General features: G+C 46.4%; 1 protein-coding gene across 1 annotated transcript in view; it reads right to left on the bottom strand.

The window, feature by feature from the left end:
• Positions 1 to 24035, bottom strand: part of mrtfba (myocardin related transcription factor Ba) — a gene marked incomplete at both ends in the record, with an annotated part of 57076 nt that overhangs the window by 8656 nt on the left and 24385 nt on the right. The window contains 12 exons of the mRNA XM_084322723.1: positions 1115 to 1252; positions 1443 to 1595; positions 3953 to 4084; positions 4756 to 5931; positions 6772 to 6937; positions 9945 to 10192; positions 10337 to 10459; positions 10624 to 10880; positions 11734 to 11895; positions 12395 to 12470; positions 12601 to 12656; positions 13434 to 13499. Coding sequence (XP_084178849.1) covers positions 1115 to 1252; positions 1443 to 1595; positions 3953 to 4084; positions 4756 to 5931; positions 6772 to 6937; positions 9945 to 10192; positions 10337 to 10459; positions 10624 to 10880; positions 11734 to 11895; positions 12395 to 12470; positions 12601 to 12656; positions 13434 to 13499 — 2753 coding nt within the window. The remainder of the gene's footprint in view (positions 1 to 1114; positions 1253 to 1442; positions 1596 to 3952; positions 4085 to 4755; positions 5932 to 6771; positions 6938 to 9944; positions 10193 to 10336; positions 10460 to 10623; positions 10881 to 11733; positions 11896 to 12394; positions 12471 to 12600; positions 12657 to 13433; positions 13500 to 24035) is intronic.

The raw sequence follows: 24035 nt of genomic DNA, 5'->3' as shown, positions 1-24035 counted from the left end.
TGTTGTTGATGTGCGTGTAACTGACCTGGGACATGTTGTTGATGTGCGTGTAACTGACCTGGGACATGTTGTTGATGTGAGTGTAACTGACCTGGGACATGTTGTTGATGTGCGTGTAACTGACCTGGGACATGTTGTTGATGTGCGTGTAACTGACCTGGGACATGTTGTTGATGTGCGTGTAACTGACCTGGGACATGTTGTTGATGTGAGTGTAACTGACCTGGGACATGTTGTTGATGCGAGTGTAACTGACCTGGGACATGTTGTTGATGCGAGTGTAACTGACCTGGGACATGTTGTTGATGTGCGTGTAACTGACCTGGGACATGTTGTTGATGTGAGTGTAACTGACCTGGGACATGTTGTTGATGTGCGTGTAACTGACCTGGGACATGTTGTTGATGTGCGTGTAACTGACCTGGGACATGTTGTTGATGTGCGTGTAACTGACCTGGGACATGTTGTTGATGTGAGTGTAACTGACCTGGGACATGTTGTTGATGTGCGTGTAACTGACCTGGGACATGTTGTTGATGTGCGTGTAACTGACCTGGGACATGTTGTTGATGTGAGTGTAACTGACCTGGGACATGTTGTTGATGTGCGTGTAACTGACCTGGGACATGTTGTTGATGTGAGTGTAACTGACCTGGGACATGTTGTTGATGTGAGTGTATCTGACCTGGGACATGTTGTTGATGTGAGTGTAACTGACCTGGGACATGTTGTTGATGTGCGTGTAACTGACCTGGGACATGTTGGTGATGTGAGTGTAACTGACCTGGGACATGTTGTTGATGTGAGTGTAACTGACCTGGGACATGTTGTTGATGTGAGTGTAACTGACCTGGGACATGTTGTTGATGTGAGTGTAACTGACCTGGGACATGTTGTTGATGTGAGTGTAACTGACCTGGGACATGTTGTTGATGTGAGTGTAACTGACCTGGGACATGTTGTTGATGTGAGTGTAACTGACCTGGGACATGTTGTTGATGTGAGTGTAACTGACCTGGGACATGTTGTTGATGTGAGTGTAACTGACCTGGGACATGTTGTTGATGTGAGTGTAACTGACCTGGGACATGTTGTTGATGTGCGTGTAACTGACCTGGGACATGTTGTTGATGTGCATGTTACGGGTCTGTTTGACGGCCTCCTCGTAGCGAGGTGGCTCTCTGGTCTTGGGGGCCTGGGCGACCAGGGAGGAAGGGTGGAGGATGAAAGCAGGCTGGGACGGAGAGGGGGACTGAAAGGGAGGGAGGGGGGGGGGGAAGAGAGAGAGAGAGAGAGAGAGAGAGAGAGAGAGAGAGAGAGAGAGAGAGAGAGAGAGAGAGAGAGAGAGAGAGAAACTATGAGCAATGATAACCATTTGAATGAATGGAGAGAAAGCTAATGGCAAAATACAGAGAAGAGTCAAGAGTGGAGAGTTCTAATACCTTTCTGAGGGGACCGTTGGAGAGGGTGTGGTTGGGTGAAGCCCTGGGAGAGAGTCTGTTATCCGGGGAGCTGCTCAGGAAACACTGAGGATTCAGCTCAGGCCTGGTCTGGTTCTCCAGACCGGTAGTAGTATTATTGCACACAGCCAGAGTCTGTCAGGAGAACAGAACCACACTGTTTAGTGAATGTATCATCTAATACCATCTTAGACGGAGACATTTATAATAAAACACAAGATACTTGTACCCTAATGATAAGGATAAGTGCTCAATGAAGAAACCCAATCCCCATTCTCAAACATCTATGCTACTCATAGTGGTCAAATAAAAAGTTAATGTGTGTGTGTGTGTGTGTGTGTGTGTGTGTGTGTGTGTGTGTGTGTGTGTGTGTGTGTGTGTGTGTGTGTGTGTGTGTGTGTGTGTGTGTGTGTGTGTGTGTGTGTGTGTGTGTGTGAAGAAGACAAAGACGTCCATTGTTTTGACGAGAGCCTCTAAAACAATGAATGGGAGTGGACGGCCATTTTGGATAATCATGCCAAATATTTACCGGTACACACGTTACAAAAACCTTTGTAAAACATTCCTTTTCCGTAGAATTTTTATAAACATTGGACCTGTACTACATAAGACTTCAGGCTATGAAGTGATTTTTCTTTATTGTGTAAGAAACTTCAGAATGTTACCTTTCAAAAAGAGACCATGCATGTGCATAAGTATAAAGTATAATAAATCGCAAATTACTTTGGGTATGCAATCGTCAAAACAAAAGAAGAATTTGCGCGATGCTTAAGTGTTTAAGCTAGTGCGAAGATACTGGTATCATATGAAACTAGAGATCTTGGATTAGGACTAGGAATTCCAAGGTACCAGCCATGTCATGCTAGCTTACTAGCTTTAAGATCTCTTAAATTTGATGGGGGGGGGGAATGCCATGGGGGTCAAAGAGGTCCTTTGACTTCTCACCTCAATATATCTGAATGAAAATGGACTCAATAGAACCACACTCCTCTTTACCGCCAGCCTAATTTAAGCTAGTCACATGCAGAATTAGTCCCAAACCAGGCAGTGTTGAATAACTATCGTCATTATAGTTATCCTTCAAAGATCTGTCGACCTCTAATAGGGATGAAAGTGTTGATTCCTAATCTTCCAGTATTGCATGATTCCGGGCATCGATCCGATCCATTACTTTTACTCGGCAGAACAATAATTTAGGCTCACTGGAGACAAATGACTGAGATAAAAATGGATTTTTCTCCATCGGAGAACTCCAATAGGCTTTTATGTGACCATAATGCTGAAATTCAAGTGGCTTTCCTTGATGGTTGTTCATATCCGATTTTAGTGTTGGAAGAAATTATCTTGATACCGATTTTCCATTAGAGTTAATTACAATTGTTTACACTGTTTATTTTTCTCATAGATATATTCAGATCTAATTCTATTGGCTATATTTATGTCCACTATTACCCTGCCCATACCTGGCTGTACCTCCCCTTCCCCCATGCTGCTATGATGCCCGAATTTCCCAAAGGGAATCAATACAGGAATATCTTATCTTATCTTACTACAATAATCTTATATGGTTCAATTGGTCTGGAACTTGACGGGAGCAGAGTTGAGCAAAATTGTATTAGATTTGTGGGGTCATCAGTACAAGACTGTGTACGTTATGTACAAATGTACAAAATACAATTTCCACCATCCTTTTTCAAGCCCAGTATCAAGCGAATGCCGTGTGGCTGAGAGGACAACGTTACCAAATCAATATAGTCAAAACAACAGCCATGATACACTGTTGGAATTAAGGCAACTACATACTAGTTTGGAGGTTGATCTTACTTAACCCTTTCACTGCCACACTACAGAAGGTTAACCCTTTACTATCACACTAAAGTAGTAGTAGTAGTAAAGGGTTAACCTGCTGTTGTGTGGCAGTGAAATGGTTAACCTTCTGTGTATTGTCGCAGTGAAAGGGTCAACCATTTGGTAGTGTGGCAGTGAAAGGGTTAAGGCGCCTACATTCTAGTTTGCAGGTTGATCTTAAGGCCGAAATATGCTTCAACATCGACTGTCGCCGGTATTTTGCACGTGGGAGCTAGACCGACACACTTCCAACGTCAGTTCGACGCGTGGGTTGCAGTACACCGCCGAACCACTAGGTGGCTGTGTTGTGTTGTACAAAATGGCTATATTTTCGGTCTTTCTTCGATTTGGTCCGTGTTTGTAATGTAGTTAATCACGATCGATAATGGAACGCTCCGACCAAGCTCTCGAGATGATAAATGGTAAATATGGAAGAACGTGAGAGGAACATGTGGCCATAATACTTCACTGTGCGTCTACAATGGCGGGGAAATCACCTTTTGGTTACTGGTATTGGTGTCTGTGCATCCCTATATATATATATATATATATATATATATATATATATATATATATATAACTAACTAACATAACTGAATCCCTATTTCCTAGAGAAGAGCAGCTGGTGATGTCATGCGTCTGACCTGTAGCATGTGGTTGGCTAGCTGCTGCTGCTGCTGCTGGGTGGAGGCCGTCTCCATCTTCATCTGGCCCTGGGGAATGGAGGCCTGCATCAGGCCTGGGGCCGCATTTGACACGGTGGCCTGGAGCACAGACTGAGTTTCAGGGGGGAAGAAAACATAGAAACGGTCACGGTTCTGTGGTCCAACCCTTTGTAAATGTACACTCCTATTCTGCCACTGATAATCTTCAATTATCATAGTAACCCAGGGATTAAAGCAGGCTCTCTGAGCAAAGGAAGGAACTGAGCTATGAATGACCAACAACAATGCTATATGTTCGGGTAAATACGCTGATGTTATTGAACGTGTAACTATAACGTTAATGCCACAAAACGAATGCCTTTGTTAATCATAAGTAACTTTGATGCGTGTGTGGGGGCTGGGTTGTGCAGGTCGCTTGACTGAAACTTTTTTCTACTATTAGCGTAATCCTGTCTCTCGAGTCGCTGCGTGCGTCCTGCCATTATTGCTTGCCATGACTGCTTGGCGTGGCCGCGGTAGGAAAAAAATTCCCTTTTTCATGATATTTGACGCCTGATTGGCTCAATTTAGTTTCAATCTGTATGCATCTACAAATCATATTATACCAGGTAGCCAATTGACGGGAAATCTGTCAGACTCCGAATCAAATGGACGGAACTCTGAATCAAATGGACGGAATTCCGTCTCAAGACGGAACGCTTTAATGCCTGAGTAACCTAAGTAAGTGGCACTTGAGTGATGATGGCGGATCAAAATCCCACTGCATCTCCGTCTTGACATACCTGCAGGCTGAGGGTAGTGGTAGGCAGCTGGATGGTGGTAGCGTTGCTCGGCAACGACACCGGCACGAGGATCTGCGTCCCGTTGTGACCGGTGGCGGTCAGCAGGGTGGTCTGGGGCTGACCCAGAACCTGGGACACGCCCCCCTGGTGGCTGATGAAGAACTGCTGCAGGCTGGGGGCCGCCTGCTGAGGGCGTCGTAGCTGGAGGTTGGGACTCGTCTGGGGCTGCGAGACTCTCTGTGCCTGGGTGACCGCCTGTGGGCTGGCGGACCGCTGGGGACCTGGAGACGGAGACTGGAGCTGGGTGAGAAGCTGTGCCTGGGGCTGCTGAAGCTGAAGCTGGGGCATCATCTGGGGCTGCTGAAGCTGAAACTGGGGCATCATCTGGGGCTTTTGCTGCTGGGGCATCATCTGGGGCTGCTGCTGCTGAAAGTGGGGCATCATCTGGGGCTGCTGCTGCTGAAACTGGGGCATCATCTGGGGCTGTTTGGCGGAAGAGACAGTCACGTCCTCCAGCTTCACGACGGTCGGCAGCGAGTTGGCGAGAACCTGGGGGCCCAGGAAGCTGGAGCAGGTAGAGAGCAGTCTGCCCTCCAGCTTGACCACGTTAGAGTTGAACAGCGAGCCGACGGCGGACGGCACGGAGGCCGGGCGGGCGGGCGACCCGCCGGGACCCCTCTTCTCCACCTCCAGCTGCATCTTCAGCTCCTCCACCAGCCTCTGCTCCTGCTCCAGCTTCCTCATCAGCTCCTCAATCTGCCGCTCCTTCTCGTGCAGCCTCCTGTCCTTCTCCTCCGGAGCCCGACGCCGGGGGGAGGACACCGCGCCCGCCAACCCCGGGGTCACCGCCTCGGACATCCCTACGTCCTGCTGGTGGCTCGAGGCCGAGGCGGGGACGGGGGAGACCGGCGGTGTGGTGCTCATGCTCTTGGAGCTCATGCTCTCTGGAGCCCCCTGGTGGGCGGGCAGGAAAATGGTGTGGTTGTTGTTGTTGGTGACCTCCATGGGGATGGAGGAGAGGGTGGAGAGGGTAGAGGCGGGGGCCGGGCTAGGGGTGCAGAGAGGAGCCGGGGTGGCCGGGCTGTCCTGGAAGGGTCTCAGCCTCTCCATCAGATCAGTCTTGGTTCCTGAAACAGGCATCCCACGCAGTTTCAACTCCATCTTTAGCTCTGCAACCTACATAAAAACAAAACATGTCATTAATTATTGCCTCCAATGGAAAAGAGGTTTTGGGGGGGGGGGGGGGGGGGGGGGGCAATTTCTGTCACGGGTTTGGAGGCCATTGTTATGCGATTGCTGCAGAGCTGCCAAGCGGCCATCACACAAAATGGAATTTAAGGCTGTTCGTCCAAACGGTCGTCACTTTGAATTACAGTCACTTTGAGACGCGGTGGCCGTGTGGTTTCAGTGAAGCCGACGGTTCGTCAGAAGAATTTAAATGCACAGACGCGTCCGTTACGGATACTACGAGAATGGCCTTCTTCAACGACAACAACCGTATATAATAGCATCTGTCCTACGAGGACTAGTATGAATCAGTACCACACTGCCACTGCAGATACTACGAGGACTAGTATGAAGAATCAGTAGTACCACACTGGCACTGCAGATACTGACATTCAAAGTTCAGATCTCATCTGTTACTTTTGACCAACAGTGACAGATGTGATCGGGATATAATCCATTTTCCTCCATGAGAGAGAACCTTGGTACAGAGATCGCTTTGATTTCTGACACTCTCTCTCTCTTTCTCCATTTCCCCGTCTCCCTCTCTCTCTCTCTCTCTCCATTCCCCTCTCTCTCTCTTTCTCCATTCCTCTCTCTCCCTCTCCTCTCCTCTCCTCTCCTCTCTTTCTCCATTTCCCCCTCTCCCTCTGTCTTTCTCCATTCCCCTCTCTCTCTCCCTCTCGAACCCCTCTCTCCCCCTCTCCCTCTCTCTCTAAAACACAGATATCCAATACCACAGAATCCCCTGATGGAAACCATCTCTCTGCTAACTAGACGACCCCCTGATACCTTCATCTCCTCCAGGTTGGCAGGCAGGACCCCGGGCCTGCGGTTGGACAGGGAGCTGCCAGGCCGCGCCGGGCCGGCGGGAGGGGGAGGAGGGGCTGTGGGCAGGGAGACCATGATGGAGGTCGGCAGACTGTTGGCACCGCTGGTTTGACCCTCTGCCACAGGCCTGGAGAGAGAGACGGAGGGGAGAGGGGGGGGGGGGGGGGAGAGAGAGAGAGAGAGAGGATGGAGGAAAAGGGATGGAAGACAACAGAAAGAGGAAATAATGTAAAAAGAGAGGGTAAAGAGGAAGAGGAAGAAAGGGAGATGAAGAGAGGAAATAATGTGAAACAGGAGAGAGAGAGAAAATTAGGAGGGTGAGAGAGAGATGGAGAGGGGGGAGAGAAAGGGGGAGAGCGAATTAGGAGAATGATAAGAGAGATAGGAGAGCATCAGGAGGATGAGAGCATTATGAGGATGTGAGAGAGAGAGAGCATTATGAGGATGTGAGAGAGAGAGCATTATGAGGATGTGAGAGAGAGAGAGCATTATGAGGATGTGAGAGAGAGAGCATTATGAGGATGTGAGAGAGAGAGAGCATTATGAGGATGTGAGAGAGAGCATTATGAGGATGTGAGAGAGAGAGAGCATTATGAGGATGTGAGAGAGAGAGCATTATGAGGATGTGAGAGAGAGAGCATTATGAGGATGTGAGAGAGAGAGCATTATGAGGATGTGAGAAAGAGAGAGTATCAGGATGAGAGAGAGAGGGAGAGAAAGAGAGTATCAGGATGAGAGAGAGAGGGAGAGAGAGAGAGGGAGTATCAGGATGAGAGAGAGATTATCAGGATGAAAGAGAGAGTATCAGGATGAGAGAGAGATTATCAGGATGAAAGAGAGATTAGCAGGATGAGAGAGAGAGAGTATCAGGATGAGATTGAGAGAGTATCAGGATGAGAGAGAGAGAGCATCAGGAGAGAGATAGAGTATCAGGATGAGAGAGCATCAGGAGAGAGAGAGAGTATCAGGATGAGAGAGAGAGAGAGTATCAGGATGAGAGAGAGAGAGTATCAGGATGAGAGAGAGAGAGTACCAGGATGAGAGAGAGAGAGAGCATCAGGATGAGAGAGAGAGAGTACCAGGATGAGAGAGAGAGTATCAGGATGAGAGAGAGAGAATCAGGATGAGAGAGAGAGAGTATCAGGATGAGAGAGAGAGCATCAGGATGAGATAGAGGGAGAGAGAGAGAGAGAGAGAGAGAGAGAGAGAGAGAGAGAGAGTACCAGGATGAGAGAGAGAGGGAGGAAATGTGTTACCACTAGGACTGAAACAGCCTCTTCCATCCTGTACCTGCGCCTCACTAACAAAGCCAGTCAATGGAACAACAATAGCTGAACAACCCAGTTCAAAGGAGCTCCGCGCCGCAGCTCTACTGAGAGCAGGCGACCGTGGACACAGCAGCTGTGGAGCAACATCCTGTTGGGTTATTAATATCGTTAGGCAGGCTTGTTATTGGAAACTAGATAATGGCCCTCTGGTTCATCGAAAACAACAATATTTGGGCTTTTCAGGTGCGTTTCCTGCCAATATGATGTTCCCATTGTAGGAAGTGGGTGGATAAATAATCTTTTAAAGGTTAGGATGTGCACATGTGTGATTCCCTGGGAAGAGGATGCTTCTATCTGGAGGACTTTCAGCCCATGTTAGACCGACAATATGCCTCAAGGCTGCAGGCAGTGACCTAGTCTGACACAGAAACAGTAGGGTAGTAACTGGCACTGTAATGGTGCAGGTAATAATGGTCTGGTCGCCTTTTCTTCCTCCAAAACGTTATTAGTGCAAGTAGCATAGCTTGGTAGTTGTAGTTCTGTCTGGTACTTTTTAAATATACTTTTTTCATTTAATTTAATTTCAAACCTTTATTTCAACTCGTAAGACTAAGAAGGTCACTAGGGGTGGGGGGGGGAAATCTATATGTAGTAGTATTGCGATACTTTGCGTGGCGATACTGTATCGATACAGGGACGCCAAGTATCGATATTTAATTATTCATAAAAAAAATTATAATTCATTTTCATTCATTTCAAAACCTGTAATAGTACAGTAGTCCACACACATGCACATTCAGTTAAGTTGGAATATGACTGTAATACAAACAGTTCAGTTTGTCAGGTACATGCAACACAGATTACAGTGTTTACATCTGTCTGCTTGAGAAAATACCATGTTCTGCAATAAAAATTATTGAAGTGAGATGAACAGACTGAACTTCATTTTATTAGATAAAACATGTTGACAAAGTTTTACTTTGCATTTGAAAAAAGGTAATAAATCGCAATATATCGCAATATTAATATCGCAATACTCAGCATATCGCAATATATTTAGTATCGCAATACTATCGTATCGTGACTCAAGTATCGTGAGGCCTCTGGTGATTCCCACCCCTAGAGGTTACCCTCATATACACTGACGACAAGCTTACAAAACAAGACGCAGTTTATCAGCAATTTCATACATATAGGCACAATAAATAAAAATCTGTCGGGGGGCCAGAGTGGCGAACCACGTAATGCGCTGCGTCGCAACACGGCCGACCCGGGTTCGATTCCCGGACCCGCCGTTCTTTGCCGAATGTCTTCCCCCGCTCTGTCTCCCATTCCTCCTCTGTCTCTCTCTCTCTCTACCGGACTGCCCGGTAGTAAAAACCCAATACAAATCTACAAAAACATAACTTGTCCGAAAGGACAAGTAACATTTAAAAATACAAATCTGCCAAGACAGGTACAAGTTGACACATAGTGGTCAGGTCAGAGATCATACTTTTAAATGCAGCAAAAGAAGGAAGAACCTTCAGCTTCAGAGGTGCTGGTAGTATAGTCTGGTAGTTGTAGTTTTTAACATACTTTAGCTGTGCTGGTAGTATAGTCTGGTAGTTGTAGTTTTTAACATACTTTAGTGGTGCTGGTAGTATAGTCTGGTAGTTGTAGTTTTTAACATACTTTAGTGGTGCTGGTAGTATAGTCTGGTAGTTGTAGTTTTTAACATACTTTAGTGGTGCTGGTAGTATAGTCTGGTAGTTGTAGTTTTTAACATACTTTAGTGGTGCTGGTAGTATAGTCTGGTAGTTGTAGTTTTTAACATACTTTAGTGGTGCTGGTAGTATAGTCTGGTAGTTGTAGTTTTTAACATACTTTAGTGGTGCTGGTAGTATAGTCTGGTAGTTGTAGTGCTGCTGTTGCTGGCTGAGGATCTGTAGTTGGAGGAACAGCTGCTGTTGCTGCAGCAGCCTGGCATAGGAGGAGTCCATGGGAGCCTCGCTGGCCTCTAGCTTCTGGTCTGGAGGAACATACTGGTGGTACTTCAGCTTCTTGACCCGGGGCTTGGGCTCCTTGCCCTTCTTACTGCGACTCTTCTCTGACGGCAGCTTGGGCTGGCTTTGCTGTAGGAAGGAATGGAGAGAGGGGGGGAAGGTGATAAATGAGGTGAGCTGGTTTGGTTTGACTGACCACAAACACTAAACGAAACAAGTTTTTGCCAAAAAAGCATTCAAATATTCCCACAAAAAAATACATGTTGTCCTTACTTTGACTAACGTGGGGGCGGGTTTTGAGGGAGCGAGGGTGATGGCCGGGCGGCTGACTGGCGGCTCATTGGTGGAGAACGCTTTCAGGAAGTCTGCGGTGGCTTGAGAAACAACTGGGAAGGGCTGAAAAAGAAGAAGAAATACAAAAACATAACGTACACGTCTGCAATAAAAGAAAAACGCTGATGTTATTGAAAATTACAGAACTGAAGCTTGACAAACAAGTAGTCCATGTTGTTTACACTATAGGTCTTGTGAGCAGCTGTATTACACGTTAACCAGGGTACCTGCAGTATGGTGGTGGGTAGTGGCAGTAGCGGCAGTGGCGGTGCTGGTGGTGGTGCTGGTGGCGGTGCTGGTGCTGCTGCTGGTGGTGGTGCCGGTAGGGCGGGTGGTGCCGGTGGGGTCGGAGAGGGGGTCACCGATGGCTTGATCTCCGCCGGCGAGGGGGCCGAGGCCTGGGACTCCTGGCTGGCCGGCTGTTCCGGGGACAGGGTGTCTCCGCTGTCCTCGTCCAACACCTTGGGGTAGTTGACCTGGCCCACTGAGGGGACAATGAAGACACGATCAAATATCATCCACAGAGGAAGGGGGACGAGAAATATGATTCTTGTCATAGCCGTCAAGTAACGTCTCTTTATGATCATCCTCCCCTCTCCTTCTCTTCCAGGCTCCTCTTTTCATTGATTACCCTTCCCTTTCATTGATGTATAGCTCAGCGGTAATCCCACGTGTTTCTATCGATTTATCTCTCTCCGATTACGCCACTCTGTCCCCCGCAGAGAGGCAGGATCCCGTCCTGCTGCTGACCTCGCTACAGAAGCACGCTCTCCCTCGGCGGGGGGGGGGGGGGGGGGGGGGGGGGGCTGTTCAGGTGATGTTCGGTTGCTTTCTTTGTACGTCTGCCGATGGCCAGCGTTGTGGACGGTATCGTCTCACACGCATCCAATTTACAATCAGTTTGTCATTGTTTCAAGACGTCGCGGTTAATTTTCCATTAAGAATCAGCACTTTTTCCCCCCTTTACTTTGCCATCTCGCTGAGATTCTCCCCGAATCGACCAGGATTTGCCAAAGCAGCTGCCTTTCAGCAGAAACCCAATCCTCCTCTTAAGCCGCCGAAAGCACACGCTAGTGACAGACTGTCTAACAATCCTGTTGAGAGACATCAGTTCTCCACAAGCCCCTCAAACCCAGGTCCATTCCTCCAATGATCTCCTCTCATCCATCCTTCCATACATCCTTCCATACATCCATCCATCCCTCCATCCTTCCATCCATCCTTCCTTCCATCCCTCCATCCATCCTTCAATCCCTTCATCCATCCCTCCATCCTTCCATCCCTCCCTCCATCCTTCCATCCATCCTGTTATCCCTCCCTCCCCCCACCTCTCTTACCGATGATGGCCTCCTTCAGGCTGGAGTCGACAGGCAGGATGTTCTTCTCCACCAGCTCCATGGGACCCGGCCGCTGGGAGAGCTTCTCGTTCAGGTTGTCGGCCAGCCGGGCCCTCTTCAGCCTCATCTGGGTCGCCTGCAGAGACGGCTCCGCCCCCGTCTCTGGAGGTCACACACACACACACACACACACACAGACACAGACACAGACACACAAACACACACGTCAGAGAAACATCAAGACAACAAGAAGGTATCCCGTAAGACGGAGTAGCTTGTGTCACTGTACTGACAAACTAACGCGTGATGGTGGTCACTATGCAAACTACAGATGTACAGATACCTACTCGTCCACCGTTGATACCGATTCCGAGTCATACGCTTAAACATATCGGCAGATACCAGAGTACCGATCTGAACTGTCATGTTCACTGAATAGTATCGACTTCGACCATCGGTTTGGGTTCACTGTACAAAAAGCTATTGAGATATTAATCAATTTCACTCCACGAGAAAGATTTAACATGTCTCTACAGTATGTGCCAGGAATGCAGAGAATCACCTCTGATTCCGATAGTGTGGTATCGGCCCGACATCGCAATACCGGTATCGTTACTGCCGCATCCGTGATGCAAACAACCGCGATAGTCCGTAGTAGTACCTTGAAGGATGTGCATCCTGACCAGCTCGGCCCTCTCCGGACGACTGCGGATCTTGTGTTTCAGGAAGTTCTCCGTCTGAAGAAGAGGAAGAAGACACGAGACACAGGAATATGGTTACCGGTTTCCCGTGGTTTCCTTCCAAAATAAATCAGCTGCGTGTCTAGTGTGCACGTGTGTCCATGTATGTGTCCACTGCGTGTCTTACCCTGGCTCTCTCCAAGCTGCGGATCTGCCCGTGGAACGCCGCTGGGCTTTTTAAAGCTGCATCAGAGAGGCACCCAGGTTTCATCAAAACACACATGTTCAAACACAACATGTTATTGATAAATGTTATGTTATCGACACACGTTGTCGTATCAAACACCATGTCGTATCAAACACCATATATTTATTATATCAGTCCGTATCAGCGTGAGCTGGGTCTCCTACTCTGTTGATCTTACCACCTGTACTAATTTGGACTTGTGTTTTAGGGCTGAGCCCAAACGTTCGAACCTTCGTTTGTTACGTTGGCATTCGAATTCTAAAATCAACATTCAAATTTTTTATTTTTTTATTAAAAAAAAATAATAATAAAAATTATTAAAAAAAATATTCTATTCATTCTGTTTAAACCAATGGGGTTTTTCCTCACAGTTGCAGATAAAGATTAGGCAACACTAATATTATAGTATTAAAAAACACATGAGTTATATTCATTAAAGAAAGTTGTTGATTTAGTTGGGCTGGGGCTTCTCCCTGGGCTGGGTCTGGAACGTTGATTTAATAAAAAGAAAAAAGACTCATTTAATCAGATTAATCACTTTATTCAAACTGAGGATTTATTTTGAGAATATTTATAAAAAAATTTTAAAAGAAATTATATAAAAAAATATTTGAATTCTTTTTTTTTAATTAAAAACTAAGGTTCGAACGTCCGTTCGAAAAACTCTGACGAAGTTCGAATCCCAAAAACAGGCTTCGGGGACAGCCTTAATGTGTTTACAGTGGGTGAAAGTGTGTGTGTGGTGTCGAGGTTCGGCAGTGGCCGTTACTCACGTGGCATGATGCCCTGGTCCACCAACTGCTCGCGGGTACGTCTCTGCTGAAGCCTCAGCTGCAGGACTGGAGAGAGAGAGAGCGAGAGCGAGAGAGAGGGGGGGGGGGGGGGGGGGAGAAAGCGACGTTACTAAGGGATTGATTGATTGATTGATTGAAAAGTTTATTAACAGATTGCAGAATGGGTACAGTACAGTACAGCTCAATACACACAATAGTTAAGGGGATGCAGACCAGAGAAAGACTTTAGTCTTGTTTACATCAGGGTCCCCCATTTTCAATTCATCATAACATATATGACATACACGACATACAGATAGACAGTACTGCTACATCTATACATTTATGACATACCAGATTTGCAAATACAGTACTGTTTGTGATACAAAAAGTGTCCAGAAAAAGAGTGTATATACGCCTCAGAGGCGAGACCATCCATACGGGGGCCAATCGGTATATATTTTTTCGGGCAGGAACGGAGAGGCCAGAATCTTATCTCAAACAAATCGGATGACACCAGCAGGTTGTCTTGAGGTATCGCACGCGAGGGGATGAACAAATGAATGACTTAGCATGGCGCTGTGGTTAAATGGTAAATAGTGCATTTATATAACTCTTTTATCCAAAGCGCTTTACAATTTGTTCCTCACATTTGATCCATTCACTCACACATTCACACACCGACCTGCTCATCAGGCACAATTAGGGGTTAAGTGTCTTGCTCAAGGACACTTCGACACGCTGCCCGGGAGGAGCGGGAATCAAACCGGGAACCTCCGGATTACCAGACGACTGCTCTACCTCGCTGGTGCCACACAGCGAGAAGGTCCTGGGTTCAAAAGGAGAGTTCTCCCCCCCTGTGTCTGCATGGGTTTCCTCCAGGTAATCCGGTGTCCCCCATAAAACAAGACATGCATGCCATGCGCACAGTATATCGCCCTTGACCAAGCTACTGGCGTCACAGCTGGAGTCGGTCCCCGGGCGCTGCGCGGGCTGCCCCACTGCTCCGAGAATAGTTAGGACGGGTCAAATGCAGAGGATGAATCTCCCCAAGGGGATTAGTAAAAGTATAGCTTAACTTAAAAGGAACACGCCAACTTTGTGGGAAATGCGCTTCTCCGGAGTCAGACGAGAAGATAGATACCGATTTCCAATTCTGTGCGTTCAGTAGAAAGCTATCCGGCTGCAAGCTAGCCTAGCTTAGCACAAGTGAATGGAAGTGGATACGGACCGGCTAGCCTAGCTGTTGGCCAAAACAAAAACACATCTCCCGGAGTTTTGAACTAGGCTAGTGGTCCTTATCCGCTTCCGCTCATTTGTGCTAAGCTAGGCTAGCTTGCAGCTGGATAGCTTTCTACTAAGTGCATTTCCCACAATGTTGACGTGTTTCTTTAACCTCTACTTAGGTCAATCAGAGTAATCTTGTAAAATGTTGCAGTGGCAATATGCATCCCCAAAATGCAAGCTTCAATTTTCAGCATGAAATCCCACAATCCAATGCTCCAGGAGGTCAGTGAGTCCGTGCAGAATCAAAACAACGGTATCCTTTGGACTGCATGCTCTGCTGGAGCTGTGTAACTTGTTTTGACTATATATACTATTGTGCATTTAAAGAGATGTGGTTGTGCGATTTGTTTCGAGTGCGGAACTGGTTTACACTGAGACACAGTGCAATGTGTTTAAAGCTGAGGAGGTAGAGCAGTCGTCTGGTAAGCCAGAGGGATAACTCCACACTGCAAAACTGGTAAGAAATATGAACTAGTTTTATAAGCAAATAATGTGCTTGAAACAAGTAACTGGCTTGGCAAGATTTCTTGAAAAAGATATCTAGGGTTCTCTCTCTCTGGGAAGGGATACCATAAATTGTATCTTCTGTTTACTGCAGAGCGGGGGGACTGGGAGACCCATGTTACTGACAAAACAAGTTCAAGTTTGTTTATTAGTTGTCATAGTAAAATACATAATACTTTTCCATGAAATGCTTTTTTCTGTATGAGCTCCTAAAAATAGATAAAAAGAATAAACTAGAAAAAGTCAAAAGTATGTAAACAAAAAGTGTTCAGTCAATATACATATATACAATATACAATACAGAGTCAAAAAGAGTAACAGTGAAGTACAATGCAGAAATGGGATGAGGTACATTAGGGTAAGGTGCAATGAGGTATGAATTGTAGTGCAAATCTCTTTGCTAATAAATATAAAGTGTGTTTAAGTGTCTAAAGTGAGTAAAGTGGGTGTTACGGTGAGTGTTTGTTTAAAGTGAGTGTGTGCGTGTGGATGTGTGTGCTGTAGGGATGGGTATCGTTAGGATTTTATCGATACTACTACTCTTATCGATACTGCTTAACGGTTCGGTACTTTATCGATACTCTTATCGGTTCTTTTTGATTATTTTGCAAGAAAAAAAAACAATTAATTAAGAACAGAATCGACATTGCTTTATTCTTTTATATAACTATAAATATAAATAAATATTATTTCTTCAGCAGCAACAGCAGCAGCAATGTTTTAAATGTGTCTGAATTATAGACTTTTCATAATTAACAACAAAAGTAAGATAAAAAAAGTTGGAGTCATACAATACTATTTTGATTGACAGTCGATCTGCCAATTACGTCACACCGCTTGCACCCACCTCTTCTTCTTACCACCAATCGGAAGCTCTCGTTCGTTTATTTACTTCCGGATTGTCAGCCATTATTCTACTCGGAGCTCTCAGCTCAGGCTAATAACGTTAGCTCCCCGCCAGCCACATTGACAAGTACCAGCGCTTATACATTACTGGCAAATGTCTTGTTGCACAACGAGCGTTGTCCGCATCAACTTTAGTAAAATAGACCCAGACTTTTGAACGTTTCGTTCTGTCCGCCATGATGAGAGCAGAGCCGTCTGTACTCTGTAGCCTACAACAACACCCGTGTGTGTGTGTGTGTGAGTGAGTGTGTGTGTAAGAGCACAGCACAGCCCGCTCCTCCTCGCGCAGGCAGAGAGAGACCAAGGTAGGAGAGATATAGAAAACGGCCAACAAGATTAGTTTGCAACGTTTAAATTCCTCAAAAAAAAACTCCATAATTTCTCGAGTACCGATAGCAGTACCGATGACGTCGGAGCTTATAAATACTCTGGTCTTTTCTAATATAGTACCGGTTCCCGTTTAGAACCGGGGTCCGGGGGTCATCCCTAGTGTGCTGTGAGTGTAGATGATGGGTTGTTACATAGTGTCATTGTCGTTGAGCATCCTGATGGCCTGGGGATAGAAGCTCCTTCTGAGTCTCTCTGTACATGGCCATGAGACTCCGGTATCGCTTGCCTGACCGCAGCAGTTCAAATAGGCAGTTGTTTGGGTGACTAGAGTCTTTGATTATTCTCTTAGCCTTGCCCCTGCAACGCTTGTTGTAAATGTCCTGGAGAGTGGGAAGCCCACCTCCAATTGTGCGTTCGGTTGAACGGGCCACTCTCTGTAGTCTGCTACGATCTTGTGTGGTGCTATTCCCAAACCAGGAGGTGATGTTACCAGTTAGGATGCTCTCTATTGTGCACGAGACGAGTAGAAGTTCTTGAGGATCTTCGGACTCACTTTGAACTTCCTTAGGCACCTAAGGAAGTAGAGGCGTTGCCGTGCCTTCTTTACTACACTGTCAATGTGTGTGGTCCATGTGAAGTTAGGGCTGGGCGATAAAACGATAATGATAATTATTGCGATATATTTTAATAATCGATATCGATTGATAATTAAAATAATATCAATACATTTATTTTATTTTATTTTTTAATAAATTTGTATTGTGACCTGCAACAGGGCAGCTTTAAAACCAGAGACAGTGGGGGCGGTCAGGTGGCGTAACGGAGATTGCGTTCGTCACCAAACCCCGGAGCGGCTCGATTCGCCTGTTCGAATCCAGCTCACAGCTCCGGGGTTGTCACCAGCTTGGCTGGCCGTTCACACTAATACAATTTGGCAGTATTAGAGGGTGGGAGAAGCTGGAGGGGTGGGTCCGGGTCGTTGTAAACAGCGACTCCTACAGTTCGGTCGGGGCGCCTGCTAAGCGCGGATAGGACCTGAGTGGGATAGTGTGATCCTTCCACACGCTACGCCCTCTCAATGAGAATCCGCGCTGCCAGGTGAAAAGAAGCGGTGATTGGCTGGACGTGTGTCGGAGGAAGCACGTGGTAGCCTCCACTCTCCCAGACCGACTGTGGGGGGTAAGTGCGCAGCAACCAGGAAGGGGATTGGGAATTGGCATACGACTAACATTGGGATGGGAGAAAATCGGAGGAAAAATGGAGGGGGGAAAAAGATAAAAAAAAAAAAACAGAGACAGTAGACAGACTTGTCTTTCTTGCCTGCAACTTAAAGTAATGGCTTTGCTTGTCCAAATGACAATACTGACCAAATTGAGATTTATTTTTCCCTATTTTGTTTGCTTTCTAATTAAAAATACAGTTTGAAACAGTCTGTACACAGTAGGCTATGTGTGCTAGCAGAGCTAGTCTCCAGTCACGAGTCACGGTGCACATGTGTGGTGGTTTTTCCACCAAAAAAGCGCCAAAAGATAGAAAAGAAACTAGCAGAGCCAGAACTGTTCAACTCCCCTGTAGCCACAGCCAGCAGAGAAGCCTGTTTACTTTAGCTTACAAACCAGCTGCAGCCTGAGAACTGGAGTGTTAGGAGCTGTAACACTAAAGATGGCGGCAACGACAAATAATTGCTGCAAAATAAACAAACATTTGTTGTTTAAATAAATAAATATATTTTTTATACTGATAACAATATCGATAATTATCGATATCGAATGATATGATAACATTATATCGTTATCGTGATAACATTTTTGGCCATATCGCCCAGCCCTATGTCAAGTCCTCGGATGTGTGGACTCCGAGGTACTTAAAACTGTTCACTCTCTCGACCGGTGCCCCATCTATGCTGAGGGGGCTGTAGTCCCTGGCCCCCGACCTCCTAAAGTCCACAATCATCTATTTTGTTTAGCTGACGTTCAGGGAGAGGCAGTTCTCCTGACACCACCGCGCCAGATCCTCTACCTCTTCCAGGTAGGCCCTCTCGTCGTTTGCAGAGATCAGGCCCACCACTACTGTGTCGTCAGCAAACTTGATGATTGTGTTGTTGTTCCACTGTGCCACACAGTCATGTGTGTACAGCGAGTAGAGGAGGGGACTCACAACAGAGCCATGGGAGGGGCCCTGTGTTGAGGGTGATGGATGAGGAGGTGCAGTTGCCTGCTCTCACCACCTGGGGTCTGCCCGTCAGGAAGTCGAAGACCCACTGGCAGAGGTCATAGTTCAAGCCCAGGTCCCTGAGCTTGGCTACGAGTTTGGAGCGGACTATGGTATTGAATGCTGAGCTGTAGTCGATTAATAGCATTCTCACATAGTTCCCCTGCCTCTTGTCCAGGTGTGATGCTGCTGTTCTGCAGCACATGGGCTATGGCGTCCACCGTGGACCTGTTGGGGCGATATACGAACACTCTATATCAGTGATGTCAGAATGTAGAGCTACTTAACACTTATTTTAACAGAAGAATACCACTTACAGCACCTTTAAGTCAAACCGTTACAGATGCCCAAGAATGGTGCAGCATATAAATGAGCATCCTTCCTGTCTCGATACCTCTAGTTCCTATATTTAAAACTGGTCACTTCCTGATTGCTTTGTCTGTTCATGTGATGCAGAGGTGGTCAGGTTTACTCTAAAAAGAATGTCAAATATTTGAACGAGATCTAAGGAGCGTTGGATCCAGCGGCGTTCCCTTGTCCTCCGTCCCCGTCAGAGAGCCCGAGGGGTTTACTTTGTCCTACCTCAGGAATGTCGTCGCCGGAGGCCTCACTTAAAGGGAATGTGCTAACGCGGATGCGAACGCAGCACAAGTCTCTACAGGATCAGGTCAGCGGTGTCTGAGATATCATGATGTCATGCGTGGTGAATCGATGCAGATGCAGACAGAGACCTCCCCATACATCACCACCACCTGCGACCCCCCACACCACCACCACACCACCCGCGACCCCCCACAACACCACCCGCGACCCCCCACACCACCACCACACCACCCGCGACCCCCCACACCACCACCACACCACCTGCCACAACAAACAGGGTTGTCCTCAATTCTAAGTCGACTAATATAATAGTCGTAGAGCTTTGCAGACTAATCGATTCGTTGATTTTTATTGACAAATCTGTAAAAAGGTAGTTTCCCCCAAATGCAATCACGCAGGAGAAGGAGCTCTTTAAAATCTGGTTCTCAACAGATATGTGTGATTTACCATAATACCAAATAACTCACTCAGCATGGAAAGAAAAAAAAAAAGTATGAAAAAAAACAACGGGGCTGATCGAGTAATAAAATCTTGGTGAACTAAGACCAAACCGACCGATTTAATGGAATAAGAGGCGCTCAGCCCTAGAAGAACCACACACTGCAAGACTGCACATAACACGAACTCCTTGGCCTCGAAAAAAAACGCTGTTCACATCCTGCCCTCCTGCCATTCGCCTGACATCACCGCGTAACGTCATCCCCGTCGTCCATTATTAAGTCATAAAAACATCCTGACGGGCCGCCACATTGTTTTGTCTGTAGCCGGTCCATCGCATAGCTGCGGAGCTCTCGCCGTGAGTAATAATAACCACACTGGACCCACAGTGAGGTCACGCGCCACCTCTCCCACGGACTGCGATCTGGAAGAAAGAAACGCGCGCGCACTGAAACAACAAACTATACGGCGAGCCAATCTCTCAATGTGCAATCCATCAGCAGCCGCGGAGGATCAACAAGCCCAGCAGAGTTAAGGGAACACAGTGGCTCGTAGTAAAAAAAGTCTGGCTCGTTGATGCTGAAAACCTCAGCGGAGTCACAATAGAGCCACACAAAGTGCTGCGAGCCAGAAGAGAACAGGTCAGGCTTGACGGACGAGCGGGTAAACAATCAGCCTAACCTGACCTGAGACCCCGAGAAGCACACAATGACGACAGAGAGCTCTCTCACCCGGTCGGAATCTGCTGGGACAGTGACAGGGCGCCTCTATCTCCATACAGGCCATGATGGTCTCAAGTCTTGACTGGAGCCTGCTGCTGCTGCTGCTACAACATGGAAGGGTCTTGGAAACGCTAGCGGATCTCCAGCGGACGTGGTCCCGAGGCGAGGCTCCTGGTTGGCTTCAGCATCCCGTGTGCGGCGAGGCCCGGAGGCATGTTGTGTCGCTCTGCGCGGAGAGAGAGCGAGAGAGAGAGAGCAGCTCCACCGAGAGAGACTCCTCAGAGCTACGATAATAACGCCTCTGGGAACTCCCCCAGGAGTACAACTGCATACATCCTCTCTCTCTCTCTCTCTCTCTTTCTATCCCTCCCTCTTGTTTCTCTGGCCAGAGAACCCTCCCCCTCTCACTTTCACTTCTCCCTCCCTCTCTGTATTAGGATGGCATGTTTATCTGGTTGAACGGGGCTCAAGACTAACTTGTCCCGCTAGTAGCACTGGTGCTCACTACTGACAGTCTTAAAGAGGACCAGTACAACATTTAGTAGCACCACTTAAATTGACATTCAGCGGTTGTTTCTTTTTGCACACACACACGCACACGCACACACGCACACACACACACACACACACACACACATTCTATTGTAATGGACTCATGTAATAGAAATGTAGTCATAAAGATTTATTGGACGTCTCTATGTCATCAGGAGATGTGGTTGAATCTGCAGGCGTTTGCGAGCCAACAGCACAAATGATTAACATGTGGTTTTCTAAGCAGCTTCAAGTCATTTACTATAGAGATCTATTGTGTTTCTGCAATTTGTGTCTTTTATTATTGTAGAGCTTTGAAGATGGTTCTCTTTACTGGCCTCCTTACTTCTGACTAAAACAGGATTACTTAAATCAGTAAAAAAGAGATTAAATATCTGGACTCTATGTTCTCTGTATTTATTGAACATGTTTGTTCACAAAGGTGCGTCTAATAGACTTTGACTTGAATACTTTTATTTTGAAAACCCCTGACCTGAAGTCCATTATTCTGCGGCTCTCTTGACTGAGCTCACAGAGAGAGAGAGAGAGAGAGAGAGAGAGAGAGAGAGAGAGAGAGAGATGGAAAGAGAGATAGAGATGGAAAGAGAGAGAAAGATAGAAAGAGAGAGAGATGGAAAGAGAGAGAAGGAGAGAGATGGAAAGAGATATAGGGAGAGAGATAGAAAAAGAGATGGAGAGAGAGATAGAGATAGAGAGCTGGCTGACACACACACATATCCCTCCCAGTGATGAAAGAGTGAAATTGTGATGAACATGATGTTGGATTTCGCGATATCAGCCAGTAATCACCACATCACCTGTGGCCCACGTGAAGTTTCTGCGTTGTGTTTATCTCTTACTCATCGTACTAGCTGATACACTATATCTTCCCCCGTTGATACATTAGTCTCAAAAGAATTAAAGACACTTGGAACTTTATGTTTATTCCCATAAACATACTCTGTACAAGATGGAAACCGTTCTGAAAAGTCTTTGAAAAAGTCTTAATACATTATTCTAATGATCGCTCTCTCTATCAGCCCGGTGGTTGTCGCGGCCTTGTGTTATCCAAAAGCCTTCCCCGTTAGCCGAAGCTAACTCGTGGCAACCGGAGGGTGGGTGCTACGCGTCAGCTTCCCTTCCCCCACCCTCTAGCTTCTGAGGTGAGGTCTCTCTGTCTACGCGTCTACGCTTAGTTTCTTAGTCGGAGTCAAACCAGAAGAACTCACAGCTAATAACGTCTTTCCCCTATAGTCCAGTCATTATATGAAAAAACCTAGGACAAATTGCAACAGTAGCAAACTCAACTGATTTTGTATCCTCATTATGTCCTTAGTGAGGGAAAAAAAGTCCCAAGGAATCCCATCATGGGAAAGTTTTGAAAACGACCTATATATATTCATATCGAAAAATGCCTGTTATAACATAGTGGTGAAAAATTTACTTTTAGATATCACTATAAAAACTCACAAGCTGATTACACACACAAAGACAAGAAAAAAAGTCAATCACAACTTCATTGAATTATTCTGTTTACTCATGCAAATCACACATTATCTTATTTGATATGCACCAATTAGCATACACGCCAGAACTAATCAAAACATTTGATAAAGACATTTTTTTCTTCTTGGAATATTAGTAGATAGGCTCTGTGGAGCTCAGTCCACGAGGATGGGGCTCAAGGGTTTATGTCCGTGGGGATAGGTCCATGGAGATGGGTTTTTTTATAATAGGCGGAAACTACATATTTGTACAGCATGCAAAACACTACATGATTCTTGCACAAAACTACATGGGCTTAACATAAATTTGGTATGTCTGTATAGGGGAGGCTTGTAGGTACCCAGGTAACCCATTTCCATTAACATATATTGAGGTAGAAGGCCAAGGGACCATTTGAAAAATGGTGATGGCCATATTTCCCTCCCCAAAAAATCATCTTAACTTTGAATAATTAGGTATGTAGCCCCCTTTCCAATGAGGTAACATGACATGGTTGGTCTCATTGGAAACCCGAGGTTGTCTAGAATCAAATGGTATCTTTACTTTTGAGCTACCTCAAAATTTGAACGCGTCACAATCTCTGAAAGACAGTGTCGTCAGTGATCCTGCCAGCAATCAAGTACATTGAAAAAAAACACATTTCCCATGATGGGATTCCTTGGGACTTTTTTTCTCTCACTAAAGACATATTGAGGATACAAAATCAGTTGAGTTTGCTAATGTTGCAATTTGTCCTAGGTTTAGCCTAATTCTGGCCTATAATGACTGGACTATAGGGGTAACAAAACATTGAAAAGAAACACATTTCCCATGATGGGATTCCTTGGGACTTTTTTTCTCTCACTAAAGACATATTGAGGATACAAAATCAGTTGAGTTTGCTAATGTTGCAATTTGTCCTAGGTTTAGCCTAATTCTGGCCTATAATGACTGGACTACTAGCAACCGGTGGCCCTCCCCGTAACCACCCCCTTCTCTCGTTACTAAGTGACACGATGCCATGGCAACAACTCTCGTCACCTACTGACCCAAATCTCTCTCTCTCTCTCTCTGCGGCCTGCCCTGCCCCCCTCTCTGTCCTCAGTGATTGACCTTGGCGCACAGCCCAAGTCCTTATCTGCTCTCCGCTCTGTCTGTCTGTGGCTCCCCAGTATAACTTGAAAACACACATGAATGAAAGCTGCTGTTCCTCTATAGATCCGTCAGAGTAGATGCTGTCATCTACAGATATTTACATTACATTATGTACACATTGAAAAACCAGTGGATCTCACACTCCGGATTACCAGACGACTGCTATACCTCCCAAGTCACTGTCGCCCCACTTAGGGAGAGAAGGTGGGCACCGTAGATGACGTAATACCAGACACCCTTCAGTCCCCAGCTCACAGCATTACACGCTCCTGTCGGGGCCGGGGATCGACCCAGCGACCTTTCGGTTAATGGCCGGCCTTTTTACTTCTAGGCCATCCTGCCTCCCTAAGTGAGGTTACACTTCCAGTTAGTTCAGCTGATGACATCACACATACTACAGTGAACACAACGCAGTTTGAGTGACTTGACA

The sequence above is a fragment of the Notolepis coatsorum genome, assembly GCF_963971535.1.
Source record: "Notolepis coatsorum genome assembly, chromosome: 10".
NCBI classification, from domain to species: Eukaryota; Metazoa; Chordata; class Actinopteri; order Aulopiformes; family Paralepididae; genus Notolepis; species Notolepis coatsorum.
Note: the sequence above shows the minus strand (reverse complement) of the source record. Positions and strands in the feature narration are given on the sequence as shown.